We start from the raw sequence: 13,340 nt of genomic DNA, 5'->3' as shown, positions 1-13,340 counted from the left end.
CCAGATGGTTTCTCTGATTTGTGTCTGATTTGTGTCCCTCAGCAGGACACAGTTATGGCGTCTCCATACTAAGCTTTATAAATTTGCGTGGAAAGGTTCGGAAAATAGCTCGCGAACGGTACACCGCACAGACCCGAAACTTGGAGAAATTGTTTATCTATTTATCATCTAGAATATTTGAAATTCATAGCTTCTGTAGTTGAATGGTTTCGAATTTATTTTTTGATTGCGCGACAGTGAAAACCAGCAATACTTAGCCCATGACTCACACCATCCTCAGTCAGTGAAGCGTGGTGTTGAGCCGAACGCCTCATAACAAAACCATCAGTTATCTCTAAAGAAAAGAAACATTTATCGTCGGCACTTGTTTCTAACGGTTATCCTTCTTCGTCCATACGAAAACTTAGTAAGACCACAAGACCAACAGCCAATAACGAACCCACGCAGGAATTTAAATCTACTGCGGTTTTACCCTACATTAAAGGTGTATCTTCGCCGCTGCCTACAACAACAAACGAAACGGGGCATCTTCCTTTATGGAATCAAGTCAAGTTTATCGATCGTGACCCTAACCGATACACACGCAGGGTCAAAGAGGCTATCCAAATAAGACTTCATTCTAATAACATCAATAGAGACGGCGGAATTGAAATTCCTGAAGCATGGATACCTACGATCAGAAAGCATAACAGCCGTTCAACTACAAAGCGGACCTCAGAGGGAACATCATCTGTTAGTCGGAATAATAACGAGGATCGAAATGCACCAATCACAGCGAACCAACGTGCATAAATAGCGACAGGTAAACAATCGACCTCATCGCCTGATGAAGACTAGCAGTATTAGAACGATTTCGCATAAGTCGACTTTTATATGCTAATGATCCGGTAAATTGCTAATAACGAAGAACAATAGAAACTGTACCTGAGGTCTTGAGTACGGCCCGAGGCAGCAGGCTGAGGCCGTGCTCAAGACCGAGGGTACAGTTTCTCCCAATACGGACCGACCTAGGCCGGTAAATAACGTTTTTATTTTTTTCCTACTTAAGTTTGTTTGGATTTAAGAAACCGAGAAAAAATCTGTCACAAAATCTTTGTTTGTATACGCGCGGATTTGATTTCAATGTCGAGTCCGACTTGATCGACAAGCAAGAGTCAAGCATTAAGCAAGACAAACATTAATTCCGAATAAAATAGCTTCGCTTAAAATGAACCGTACTCAAGAAATGTTCAGCTTAATTTACACTGCAGAAAATCAAGAAAAGTAAATGAAGTCATACTAAAATATAGCACAAATATGCCACAAAACCTAACACTTTTAAATCGATTTCGGCTTCCCGAACAATTCCCTAAAAGCTTAAATGTTTTGAAAAGTCTTGATAGAAGCTTTGCAACTTTGCTAAGCCTATTTTTCTGATTCAAAAATACTCTTTGACCGAAAAGCAGTTTAACAAGCTATTAATACACTTGTATTTAACAAATTAAGAAGGTTTCCGCCCAACATTCGAGCAATACAGGCAAAAATAAAGTTACCAGAGAGAGCTCATAGCATTGTAACAGTTTAACTACAGGTAATAATGTTGCACTATGTAATTATCACTTGCACATTCATTTGCACCTAAGAATGTATTAATAATTATATGCACTAGCACCTTTATCGCACTGTCACGCACGTATCCTAGTAGTATGTATTTATCCATTCTTCACATATAATAAATTCAGTTTCGTTCATGTTACCGAACAAACAACATGGTGGCAGCGGTGGAAGTTCTCTAATCTAACGGATCTAGCGGATCTAGTGTTTTTAGGATACAGCGATATGGCTTTCAATACACCGTTTCCTGCATTCAAGACGACATGCGATGACAAACGCGATTTGGAAACGTATATAGAGGACTTAACAGATTACTGCGTAATGCATTCGTGGTTCGATCCGTCGAAAGAATCTGACGCAGAGAAGTGGTTGAAGCCCGACAAAGCAATGGCTTGTCTCCGCGCATCATTATCCCCGGCAGCAAGAACAGTGTATAAATATAGCTTGGGCCTTAGCGAAGCCGATCTAAAGAAACCTCATTGTGTTGTTGCCGCCCTTAAAGTATATTACGGTGCTAGCATTGGAGTGTCAGGCGAACGACAAAAGTTTCTTCGCTTGCTGCAAAACGAAAACGAATCAATCGCCTCCTGGGAGACGCGAATACGTAACCAAGCAGCACAGTGTGAATACGAAGACTTCGCTGATGAGCTAATGAGGGACCAATTTATCGCCGGTTTAACGTCTGATGCTCTTCGAGTGAAACTTATCGGGAAAGGACACAAACACAAAGACACCGAACAAACAAAGGATACGTTAAGAGAAGTTGTCGAAGTTGCCAAAACGTTCGAAGCGACTATGGTTGCGAATCAGCTCATGAAAACTGCCCGGGACACACAGCAGGAACAAGTAAACACACAACAGGAACAAGTAAATTTTACGAGCAAATTGACATCTGTAAATCCGAGGCAAGAACAGCAATTTTCACCGTGTTTCTGGTGTGGAGGCAACCATCAACAGCCCCGTCAAAGGCACTGCCCAGCCTTTGGCAAAAGATGTGGTAAGTGTGGAATCACTGGCCATTTCGCACGTGCCTGTAAAGGTGGATCAAGACGTCGACAAGGGCGACAGCAGCAATCGAATTTTGTCGATGATGACAACGGAGAAGAAGCGTTCGTGGCGGATTGCGAGACACCCCCACAGCTTGCAAGGAAATATTTTGCTCACCTTCACCTCATACAAGGTGGGAAAACAAAAGTTGTGAAAGCACAGCTCGACTCGGCATCCACGTGCAACACTATACCTAGCAGTCTACTAAGCCAGTTGTTTCCTGACGTAAAGATTTCGCGGACCAAAAGCAAGATTAACACATATGGAACTGAAACCATTCGTCCTGAAGGCCAAGTAACGCTGTGTTGTGACAGAAGGGGCAAGATTCACACCATTGACTTTCTTGTGGTAAAAGTGCCTAATCAGAAACCCCCACTACTCAGCGGAAGAGACGCGCAAGCCCTGGATTACTTGAAGGTGTACGCTGATTAAATAAACGCAGTCGAAGAAGAGATTCCGCGCAATACGCAGTCACTTCCACCACTGGGAAAACTGACAAAGGAAGACGTGTTACACAACTACTCAAACGTATTTAGGCCGGGTCGCGGAAATCCACTTGGAACCCCTCTGCACATCGATCTTGATCCTAATGTTACTCCAGTACACGCCTCAACGCGTCGAGTTCCCGTGGCTAAGTTGGACAGAGTAAATGACGAGTTAAAGAGACTTTGTGATGAAGGCATCATAAAGCCGGTCACACAGCCTACAGACTGGCTCTCAAACATCCTGGTGAAAGAGAAACCGAACGGCAAACTTCGCATATGCATTGATCCTAGTCAAACGATAAACAAGGCCATCAGAAGACCCAAGTTCACAATTCCGACTATTGAAGAAAAGCTTCCACAATTGACTAAGGCCAAAGTGTTTACCATTGTCGATGTATCCGAAGCTTTTCACACCATTGTGATGGATGAAGAGTCTTCTCTACTCACTACGTTCCAGAGACCAAACGGTCGCTACTGCTACACTCGCATGCCATTTGGGATCGCCTCAGGACCGGAGGAATACCAACGGCGCCAACATGAATTCTTAGACGGTTTACACGGGGTAATAAACATTGCCGATGGCATCTGTGTGTTTAGATGCGGAGATTCAAAAGAGGAAGCTGACATCGATCACGACAAAAATCTCACGAGCCTGTTAGAAAAGTGCAGCAGCCATGACCTGCGACTCTCGGCGAAAAAATTGCAGTTTAAATCTCCCTCTGTCACCTTCATGGGGCACAAGCTTACCGACAAAGGCGTAGAGCCCGATCCAGCCAAAGTAGCAGCAATCACAGAGATGCCAACGCCCACTGACAAATCTGGGGTGCAGCGTTTTCTCGGCATGTGCCAATACTTAAGCAAGTTCTGCCCTAATTTGTCAGAAACAGTTCTTCCATTGAGGGACTTGACCAAGGAGGATGTTTCATTCCTATGGTCAAACAATCATGAAAATGCATTTAACTCGGCAAAGAACCTCATTGCTTCAGCAACTGTATTACGCTACTACGACGCAAACCTTCCCGTCACGCTACAAGTGGATGCATCTGAAGATGCGATCGGTGGCGTATTGCTGCAAAATGATCAACCTGTTTGCTTTACATCACATACCCTCAACAGTACGGAGAAGAACTATGCTCAAATTGAGAAAGAGTGCCTTGCAATCGTCTCTTGCATGGATAAGTGGCACCAGTACTTATACGGGAAACGCGACATAACGGTACATACAGATCACCAGCCGCTCGAGACGATTTTCAAGAAGCCTCTTAGCAAAGCTCCTCGCAGACTGCAAAGAATGATGCTGAAGTTACAGAGATATCAGTTCACTGTCCGATACAAGAAAGGAAAGGAACTTTACATTGCAGACACTTTGTCTCGCGCACCTGTCACTGATCAGCCCATCTCCACTGACAAGCAAGAATGCGAAGTGTTCCGTCTGGAAATGGCTGAGATGCAATTTGAACCAAATCAAGTTACACCCGACACGCTGCAACGAATAAGACGAGAAACTGCCAAAGACCCAGTGCTAGCAGCTCTACATACGGTGATAAAGAATGGGTGGCCTTCAGAAAGAAAGGAAGCCCCAGAGCAACTAAGGCTGTATTGGAACTTCAGAGATGAAATTTCAGTTTATGATGGTGTCCTCTACAGGTCTCATCAAGTAATTGTCCCAGCCACTCTACGAGACGAGATGTTACAGAAAATACACAAAGCGCACCAGGGAGCCGACAGCAGCATAAGACGAGCACGCGAGTCTCTGTTCTGGCCAGGAATGCAGGCCGCAATCAGGGAGAAACTGCTTATCATGTGGACTTTGTGCCCAGTACCTAAGCGAGTGACCGCGAGAACCAATGCAATCCCATGAGATACCCACTAGACCGTGGTCCAAAATAAGTGCCGACCTATTTCAGCTGGACGGAAACAACTACCTCGTTATGGTCGACCATTACAGAGACTTCTTTGAACTAGACCCCCTCGGCAGGAACACATCAGCCAACACAGTTATCCGAGCCATGAAAAGGCAATTTGCTCGACATGGAATTCCAGACGAGTGCATAACCGATAACGGCCCGCAGTTTGAAAGCCATGAATACTCACGTTTTTCTCGAGAATACGGATTCATTACACGCAAATCATCACCATACCACAGCCGAGGGAACGGAAAGGCGGAGTCCGCAGTCAAGATTGCAAAGAACATTCTGAAAAAGTCTCGCCACGAGGACCCCTACCTGGCCCTTTTAGCATACCGAAACACACCACAGCAAGGATACAATTATTCACCAGCACAACGCCTCATGTCTAGAAGACTACATGACAAAATCCCCACAGCTCCGCATCAACTTATTCCACAGACAGTGTCCCCAAGCGTAGTACAAGAAAACATTAGGGAAAGAAGACGGAGGTCAAAGGCCCAGTACGACAAGAGGGCATCGGCGCCGCTTACCGAATTCTCAAAAGGAGAAAAAGTGTACGTGAAACCTAGGCCTACAAACAAACATCGACCCTGGATCTATGGGGAGGTAATTGGAAAACCTGCCCCAAGTTCCTGCATCGTGAGCACAGCTTTGGGACCAGTAAGGCGAAACCACGCACAAATCAGGGAGGCAAAGGCAGAACCAGTCGACAACTATGATAGAGGATTGGACCGATTTGAAACTGCATCCCTACCGTCTGAAAGTGAACCAACAGAAGAACCTGATCACCCAATGGAACACGAACTTGCACCTCCACTTCCAATGGAACACGAACTTGCACCTCCACTTCGCCGTTCAACAAGAGAACGTAGACTCCCCGCAAGATTTAATAACTTTATAATGGAATGAACGCTCAAGCGAATTGAACTTTGACTATAAATTTGGACATTGCTTTCGATATTTAAAGACTCTCCTTGACTAACAACAGCTAAGACAAATAGTGTTTCAATTTTAATTTATGGAGCGTGTATGGACATTTCATAATTATTTTTCATCTTCCAAAAGGGGAAAGGTGTTGCACTATGTAATTATCACTTGCACATTCATTTGCACCTAAGAATGTATTAATAATTATATGCACTAGCACCTTTATCGCACTGTCACGCACGTATCCTAGTAGTATGTATTTATCCATTCTTCACATATAATAAATTCAGTTTCGTTCATGTTACCGAACGAACAACAATAAAAACCTGACAAAATGTTAGCACTCAAGCTGACCCCGCGAGAGAAAAATGGATTTGAAATTATCTATATTTCAGTTAAAACGGACGTTTCACGCCAGTTCAAAACAAAATGGCGCGCGTTTTGAACATTTTTACGAGGTTTGACTTCAATTTTTTCGAGAATGCTTTAGAATTTAGTCACGGGGTCACTAAGACAAGTGAATTTCAGTAAGATCTTTTGAATAGTATACAAAATGTTGCCGTGCTATGAGCAGATTTTTGGTACTTAATTTTCGCACTCATTGCTCGAACTTTCAGCGGAATCCGTCTTAATAATCTCTGCGTTGATTCTTATTCTGATAAACAGTGCCAAACTGAATGAAATGCGTAGCGTCTACGTACGGCACAATTAATATTGTGATAATTAATTTGTCCGTTTTTAACTCGGAAAATTCCGAGTTTTGGTGATTGGGGCCGATTTCACTCCTTCCATCCTTCACTCGATTCCTGTTAACATTTAATTGGCTAATTAATTAATTAATATCAAATTGAATTATCATTAATTTTGTAAAGCGGGTAGGGGTCTTGGTAAAATGTGAACCCTATTTGTGTTACTTTTTTAGAAGTAAACAAAGGCTATATATTTGTTTCTGAAGCCTCAATGCTCTCCTTGTGGTACGTATTCTTCCAGCCATAAACCCAAGCACAGGGAACTTTGCGTTAAACGCATGCGCATAAGACTCGAGGTGACAATATTGGCTCGATCACAAGAAATCTACATTTCTAAAATGCCGTCCAATATGGTAAACACCGAGACGACTAAACGTCGTACACACGCATGCGCACAAGACTCGAGGTGATAAATATTGGTATCGATCACAAGAAATCTACATAGTTCTAAAATGTCGTCCAATGGTTAACACCGAGATGACTAAACGTCGTACCATCCATGATCGAAATACGCCATTGTAGTTTCAAAAGTGAAAAGGAGATGCAGAAACTGATGGGAAATCAAGTTCTTTGACAAGGCGAAAATTTGTAACAATCGATCGTCGAGGGTATGTATTAAGCCACAGGAAGCCGTATTTAGCCCTTTCTTCTATCATTATAACACATTTTGTATAAGCTTTTAGCTTCGGTATGAGCTTCAACACTTGATTTTAAATGGAAACACAATACTCGTTCGCTAAAAAGAATTACAAAAGAAATGAACAATATACGATTTCTCGAATACATGATTTCTAACGTAAAACTTGGCATGATTTTTCGTTCCGGTAAATTGGTACAATAATTAAATAAATGATATGCTTGTAGAGAAATCATATAAATACGCGCGTTAAAAAATATTAAAAAACCAATAGGAAAAAAAAAAGAAAAAAATTTTTTGTTAGTTCTGGATTCGAACTCTTAACAATTGCGAACTTCAGTTTGCAGTTCACTGCCACTTGCGCCACGACGCCACAACCGGAAGTTGATGTGAGAAAAATCGGATTTGAACCGCTGAGTCATTCCGTGGAGAAGCGGGCTCAACCAAGTGTCGTAAATTGTTCTCTTGCCGGCTCGCTGAAGAAATGTGCGGTCCGTCGAGGTTTCTGTTTTGAAACCTGCAAAAACCTACAGTTTAGTCTGGTTTACTTACCAAGTGATTTGCTTTGGTGACAGCATCTCACATTTGTGCATCAGTAAAGTGCATGGACGTTCAATTCGAGAGTGGTCTCAGGAGTGCTTGTTGAAGAGCCCGATTTCGCTGCTTCGACACTCGAACTGTTCTGATCAGACGTACGCTACACAAGTTACGAATGGACTCACATCATTGTGGAGAGTGTCTGAGAGTGGAATTATTCATGGTTGTTGCTTTGGGAACCATCATAGGTAAGCTAAGCATTAACAATATTTAAATGATTGTTGTCTGTATACGAAACATTTAATAGATTTTCTTTCGGGTATGGTCGGAACAACATGTGAGCATTTTGCAAACCTTTGAGGCTTTTCAACATGTAGTGACATGGCTGTGTGTAAGAGGTGCAAAGCAACATCATGGGGTAATCTTGTTGAGCATATAGTAAATTAAGCAAACAAACTCTATGAATTGCTCATTCATTTTGTACCAGTAATTTATTCTCAGAACTTTAAAGCATATATCACTTGTGCCCATAAATAACAAAATGCTCTATGTTCATGTCAATACATAATTACACAACAATCTATTAAATGACTGATATAGAAAACAGGAATTTTGTTTCAAACAAACAAAGGATATTTTGACTTGCTTGTTATTTTCATGTTCCAAAATACTTGGACTGCTACAACTTGCATAATGTGAGCATAAACTTTTGGAGTGAAAAATACTCACCCTCATTTTTTTTAGGGTAAGGATGACATGTCAGTTGGCATGCCCTTCCTTAAACCCCTGCTTAGAAGGAATCCAGATTTAGGTAGGTTGCTAACATTAAGAGGGTTACTGGGGTGGGGGTGGGGATTTTATACAAAGACTGATAAGCATTTGAACTACATTTATACACCTTTTACTTTATATTAATGTATCCTCTTTAACCTACAGCTGAATGTGATTTTTCTTATTAATTATTTTAGGTGCAACAGTTTATTCTTTGGTCAACATGTGTGGATACAAAATGAACAGTGCAAGTTGCCAACTACATTTATCCAAGCAACAGAGAAATGTTAACAACTTTGACACTTGCTGAGGTACTAATAGTGATGTTGAACATTGCCTGCAGGACAAGTTATCCTGGTGAACTTCATGGAATAAAACTGAGAATTACATCTACATGTATACTCTCAAAAAAGGACATCAAGTACAAGTACTTGACTGCATGACTTCCTTGCACTTCATGTATGTGTAATCACAGAATTCAGAAACACTTCAATTTGGAACTTGATCCATTGATTTCCATGTACATTACTAAAAGTCAAGGATGCCAACAAAGAAGATGCATTGCTTCAGAAAAATTCTGACATTCTACATGACTTGTAATGATATCACCACTTAATAACTTTTGCCACATGCAGAGTAATCAGTCATAATAACCAAACAATTAAAATGAACTTCTTCTTTGAAGTAAAATGAAAGGAAAGGTCACACTGTTATCCAGATGATACCTCCAAGTTGTGGCTGTTAAATTATTTTTCTTGGCAAGTACTGTTATTATGTGTCCTGCTCCTAACAAAAATGTCATTGATAAGTTTTTACAAACTGTATTATATATATATACATGGTGGCTTAATCGATAATCTTTATTTGCATGTACGACATACATGTACATTTTTCTAATGGAATTGATAAAACAATGCAGTGTTCATCACTGACAATGTCAATGTAAATTTTTTGTCGCTTTTTACTCACTCAGACAACATGACACCAATCTATTTAAATTTAGCAGATCATTATTTGTTTGTACAGTATTTTTACAAAGTTCAATAAATACTTGTTGCACCTATTAGGTAAAACTTGTTCATTTTATAATCTATCCTGCTCTTTTCTTGTCCCCAGAGGTGTCACTTATTTGTCAGCACCAAGAATCATGTAGTTATGGGCTCTGGGGACATGCCTAATAATTAACAAAAAATTGCGTTCCGGGTTATGGGCTTATGTCAATTTACAGTCTCTTAATCTCTTTAGACTTGTGAATGTTAAATTATCATTCTTGGACATTATTGTCATTGTACTGTATTTGTACCATATGCCCAGCTACAAATTTCATTGCTACCATGTACATCCACTTTAGATCAGATGTACTACGACCTATGCATGACATTTGACCAAACAAAATGTTCCTGTCATTTTTTACTACAGTACAAACAACTCAAAAATAATCTCTTTGTCACCCACACTAAGTAGCCATACATTTTCACCCTTTCACGATAAATTTTCCGAGTTCAGTGGCTCGCAGCCACTTTGCCAGTTATTAATCAAAGAATCTCATTTCCTTGAATGATGGTAAATAGTGTTCTGTTTAAGCAAAAAGTGACAGATTAACAATGCAGTTTAGCACATAGATAGAGTCTAAAAAACCGAATGAATTTTACCACAATGGCGTGAAAATCATTGCGAGATAAACAAACAACGGCAAACTGCGAACGGTAAACTACAACTCGATTTTGTTGAGAAATAAATAAATACCTCGCCTTTTGAAGAACTTTGAGGCCTTTAATTCCACTGCTTTTTTGTCCTTTAGCATTAACAATGGATGGTGAAGCTATTTTTGTCTTTGGAGAGCAAAACTTTCATGTGTTCGTTAGACTCAAAGGTGCAAAATGATTTCGCGCCGTGAGCGGTCCGTATGCGGGGTCCGGATGAGAAAAACCGGACCGCTGGAGCGCGCGCAATTAGCCAATCAGATTAAAGGATTCAGGATTCCGGACCGCTGAGATGCTTGAGAAAAAAATAAATGTTATTATTTAAATCTTTAGACAAAGGCCACAATCGTACATGTAGATAAGAAATGAAATGACTTCTTTACGACCAGTCTTACATGTAACGCTTTTCATTTCTTCATTTCTTAGTGAGTAAGCTTTTGACACTGTCTATTGTGTCCATCGCCTTTTCACACATTTTTTTGTGTGCTGCGCATTGTGGTTATCTATTTTCCTCCTTTTCTTTCCACCTTCACCCTCTTCCTCTCCACTTTCAGACGACGACGCGACAAACTCTTCGTCAATTTTCGTTTTGACGGCTTCAATTTTGCGCTCTGTTGGTGTTATTCTCTTTGAATACTTTGTTTTGTCTGCGATCAAAGCAGGCGCGTAAGACTCTTTAAAAGGGTATAAGTATTCAAGCCGCGGACAGCCGATACTTAAAACCGAATATTTGAAGCACAGCTTTCAGAAATGTTGCTTTTTTCATTTCTTAGCACTTGTTACATTATTTTTTTGTTATTTTTTGGTACTTATCCGATTGCTTTTAAGTTCTGCAAGCAGACTTTAATTTTCTCGCCACATTGGACTGTTCAGCAATAAAAAAATAGGGTTCAAGAACTACACTTTTTGTTTGGTGTTGTTTTCCATATCTGGGACATAGGCAGGCACGTTGGTATGAACGCAAATGGAAAATCTCTATTGTTCTTCCTCATCAGCATTTAATGGACACACATATAAGGTGGCGGTTTTGGCACAAATCGAGACAACTCGCTCGGCTCGCCGGCTCGCCTCGCTCTTTGTCTCGATTTGTGACCAAAACCGCCACCTTATATGTGTGTGCAAAAATCGCGAGCGGCACCCAAAATCTCTGCGGCTTGAGCGCTCAAAAAAATATCAAGCTTAATTGCTGTGCCAGAAAAAATTCCTATTGAACAAATGCTCTTATTGTGTAAACGAAGATGGGAAGAGGGAGAACTGGAGAAATTAACTTGAATGTAAAGAAAAACTTGAAAAGATCTCGTGGAAAAGCGTTTACAACCTACAAAAAAACTAAAGAAAATGAAAAACAAATAACAATCTTTTTAACAGACGAGCTGATTGAAAAATTAAAAAAATTAGACAGCAGTGTTGTCGCAAACGTTTTAACAAGCTAAACAAGACTTGCACGCTCCGGTGAGTGCATAAATTATTGCAGCAACACAGAAAGTCACAACAATGACTTTGATTGCGTGGGTGTATTGCTGTCAAGAAACGGAAAACCCCCTTGACGTAATCTAATTGTTTTTTTTTTTAGGAGTTTTTAGAGGACAGAGCTCAGTTATAGAAATGTCGTCATGGGTGCATTTTTAGAATATAAACCGATAAATAGAAATGGCGTCAGGGATGTATTTTTTAAGCAAACACCATAACCAAATTTTGGAACCTAAAAGCCAAAAAAATAATATTTTATAAAATAGATCATATTAAATTGAACTGTTTTAACAACCAGAGAAGTGAAAAAAAAATAATGCGTAAAATTATTTTTGCTTATACAGCACATTCCAAATCGCACAATAGAAAGGACATTCCAAATCGCACCACACATTCCTGTTCGCTTGTGATTTTTTTTTTCACGAAAAAAAATTTTTTTTAAAAACGCTGAAAATCAATGGCGAATCGGCATGTTTGGTATGTGTGTGTGACGTACCGGAAGTCCAGAATATTCTGAAGCGACATGATTGTAAACAAGCCGATGTGTTACTCAAGCTTTAAACGGCTAAAGCAAAAAATTCGATAATCAACTTGCAAAAGATCAGAAATTGAAAGAAAAGACTCCTGATTAAAACAGTCGTAGAGAGGGAATTTGACAAACACCACAGCCGGTGTTTGTCATTGGCGATGAGTCATGATATTACACCGTCTAAAAATATCATTCGGGTAATACCCCGACTTTGTACACCCACGCACGCAAACACAAAAAAAATTTGCATGCCGCTGTGGGTCACGCAATTTCTCGCTGTTCGCTTCAACTTAATTGTATTTTTTGCACACTCAGATTTAATCCTTTCGACTCGGCTGAAAGTGACTTTAAGTGCGCTGTAACATTTTATTTTGCCTCGTTCAGGCAATTAACAACATCGCGGGTTATGTATCGAATATTTTTTGACACTCGGGCGTGAAATATTCAAACACATAGTAAACGACAAGATGAGCGCAGACAATCATTCTTTTATAAAATGAAAAAATGTTTTATTGGACTGAAATTTTATTTCGAAATGTCGGTGTCGCTTTCGAGAAGTTTTTTTCCCAATCTTTTGCGTTCTTCTCTCTTGATTTCTTCCCGAATTTTTCCGATGTCTGGCTGGAGTGAATTTGTTTGTTTTTGTGCAAAGTTTGAGCGTAAAGTATCTTTAAGTTGGCGATATTTCTGCATTTCTCGTGTGATCAGTTGAAACTCTTTGTCAGAAACACGATTATCATTCAGAGCTTGTGAGACAGAGCTGTTTATCGAGTCATGTTTTGCAACAGCCAGAGCTAGGATTCTTGAGTGCTTATTAACTTTACATTCAAGCTTTTTGTTGATAACTGACAGGCCAGTGGAAGCTGCGCCAGATATACCTGCTACTGCTGCAACAGGCACGCCGATAACAATTCCAACACCAGTAAGTGAAGTCGCAACAGCTCCAGAAGACAGAGCTGCCGTCACGGCGCCAAGACAGACC

General features: G+C 40.4%; 1 protein-coding gene and 1 long non-coding RNA gene across 4 annotated transcripts; both read left to right on the top strand.

Moving 5' to 3' along the window:
* Window positions 1-1,794: 1,794 nt before the first annotated feature.
* LOC144636364 (uncharacterized) lies at window positions 1,795-3,072 on the top strand. The gene has a single exon (XM_078495554.1). It carries the CDS (start codon window positions 1,819-1,821, stop codon window positions 3,070-3,072), a length of 1,254 nt encoding a protein of 417 aa, XP_078351680.1. The 5' UTR covers window positions 1,795-1,818.
* Window positions 3,073-6,931: 3,859 nt separating this feature from the next.
* On the top strand, window positions 6,932-9,719 carry LOC144636592 (uncharacterized). 3 transcript variants are annotated; one of them, XR_013567555.1, is made up of 3 exons: window positions 8,148-8,696; window positions 8,854-8,903; window positions 9,000-9,719. It is a non-coding gene; the product is annotated as an uncharacterized LOC144636592 (long non-coding RNA). The 3 variants fall into 3 exon arrangements; XR_013567553.1 differs by lacking the exons at window positions 8,148-8,696; window positions 9,000-9,719 and adding an exon at window positions 6,932-8,133 and having other exon boundaries at window positions 8,854-8,981; XR_013567554.1 differs by lacking the exon at window positions 9,000-9,719 and having other exon boundaries at window positions 8,854-8,981.
* The last annotated feature ends 3,621 nt before the right edge of the window (window positions 9,720-13,340 follow it).

Source organism: Oculina patagonica, chromosome 13 (assembly GCF_052425735.1).
Source record: "Oculina patagonica isolate OP01 chromosome 13, crgOcupat, whole genome shotgun sequence".
Lineage (NCBI taxonomy): Eukaryota > Metazoa > Cnidaria > Anthozoa > Scleractinia > Oculinidae > Oculina > Oculina patagonica.
Note: the sequence above shows the minus strand (reverse complement) of the source record. Positions and strands in the feature narration are given on the sequence as shown.

What these genes read in the sequence shown, in the direction of transcription:
- LOC144636364 (XM_078495554.1), top strand. Translation starts at nt 1,819, where the DNA reads ATGGCTTTCAATACACCGTTTCCTGCATTCAAGACGACATGCGATGAC.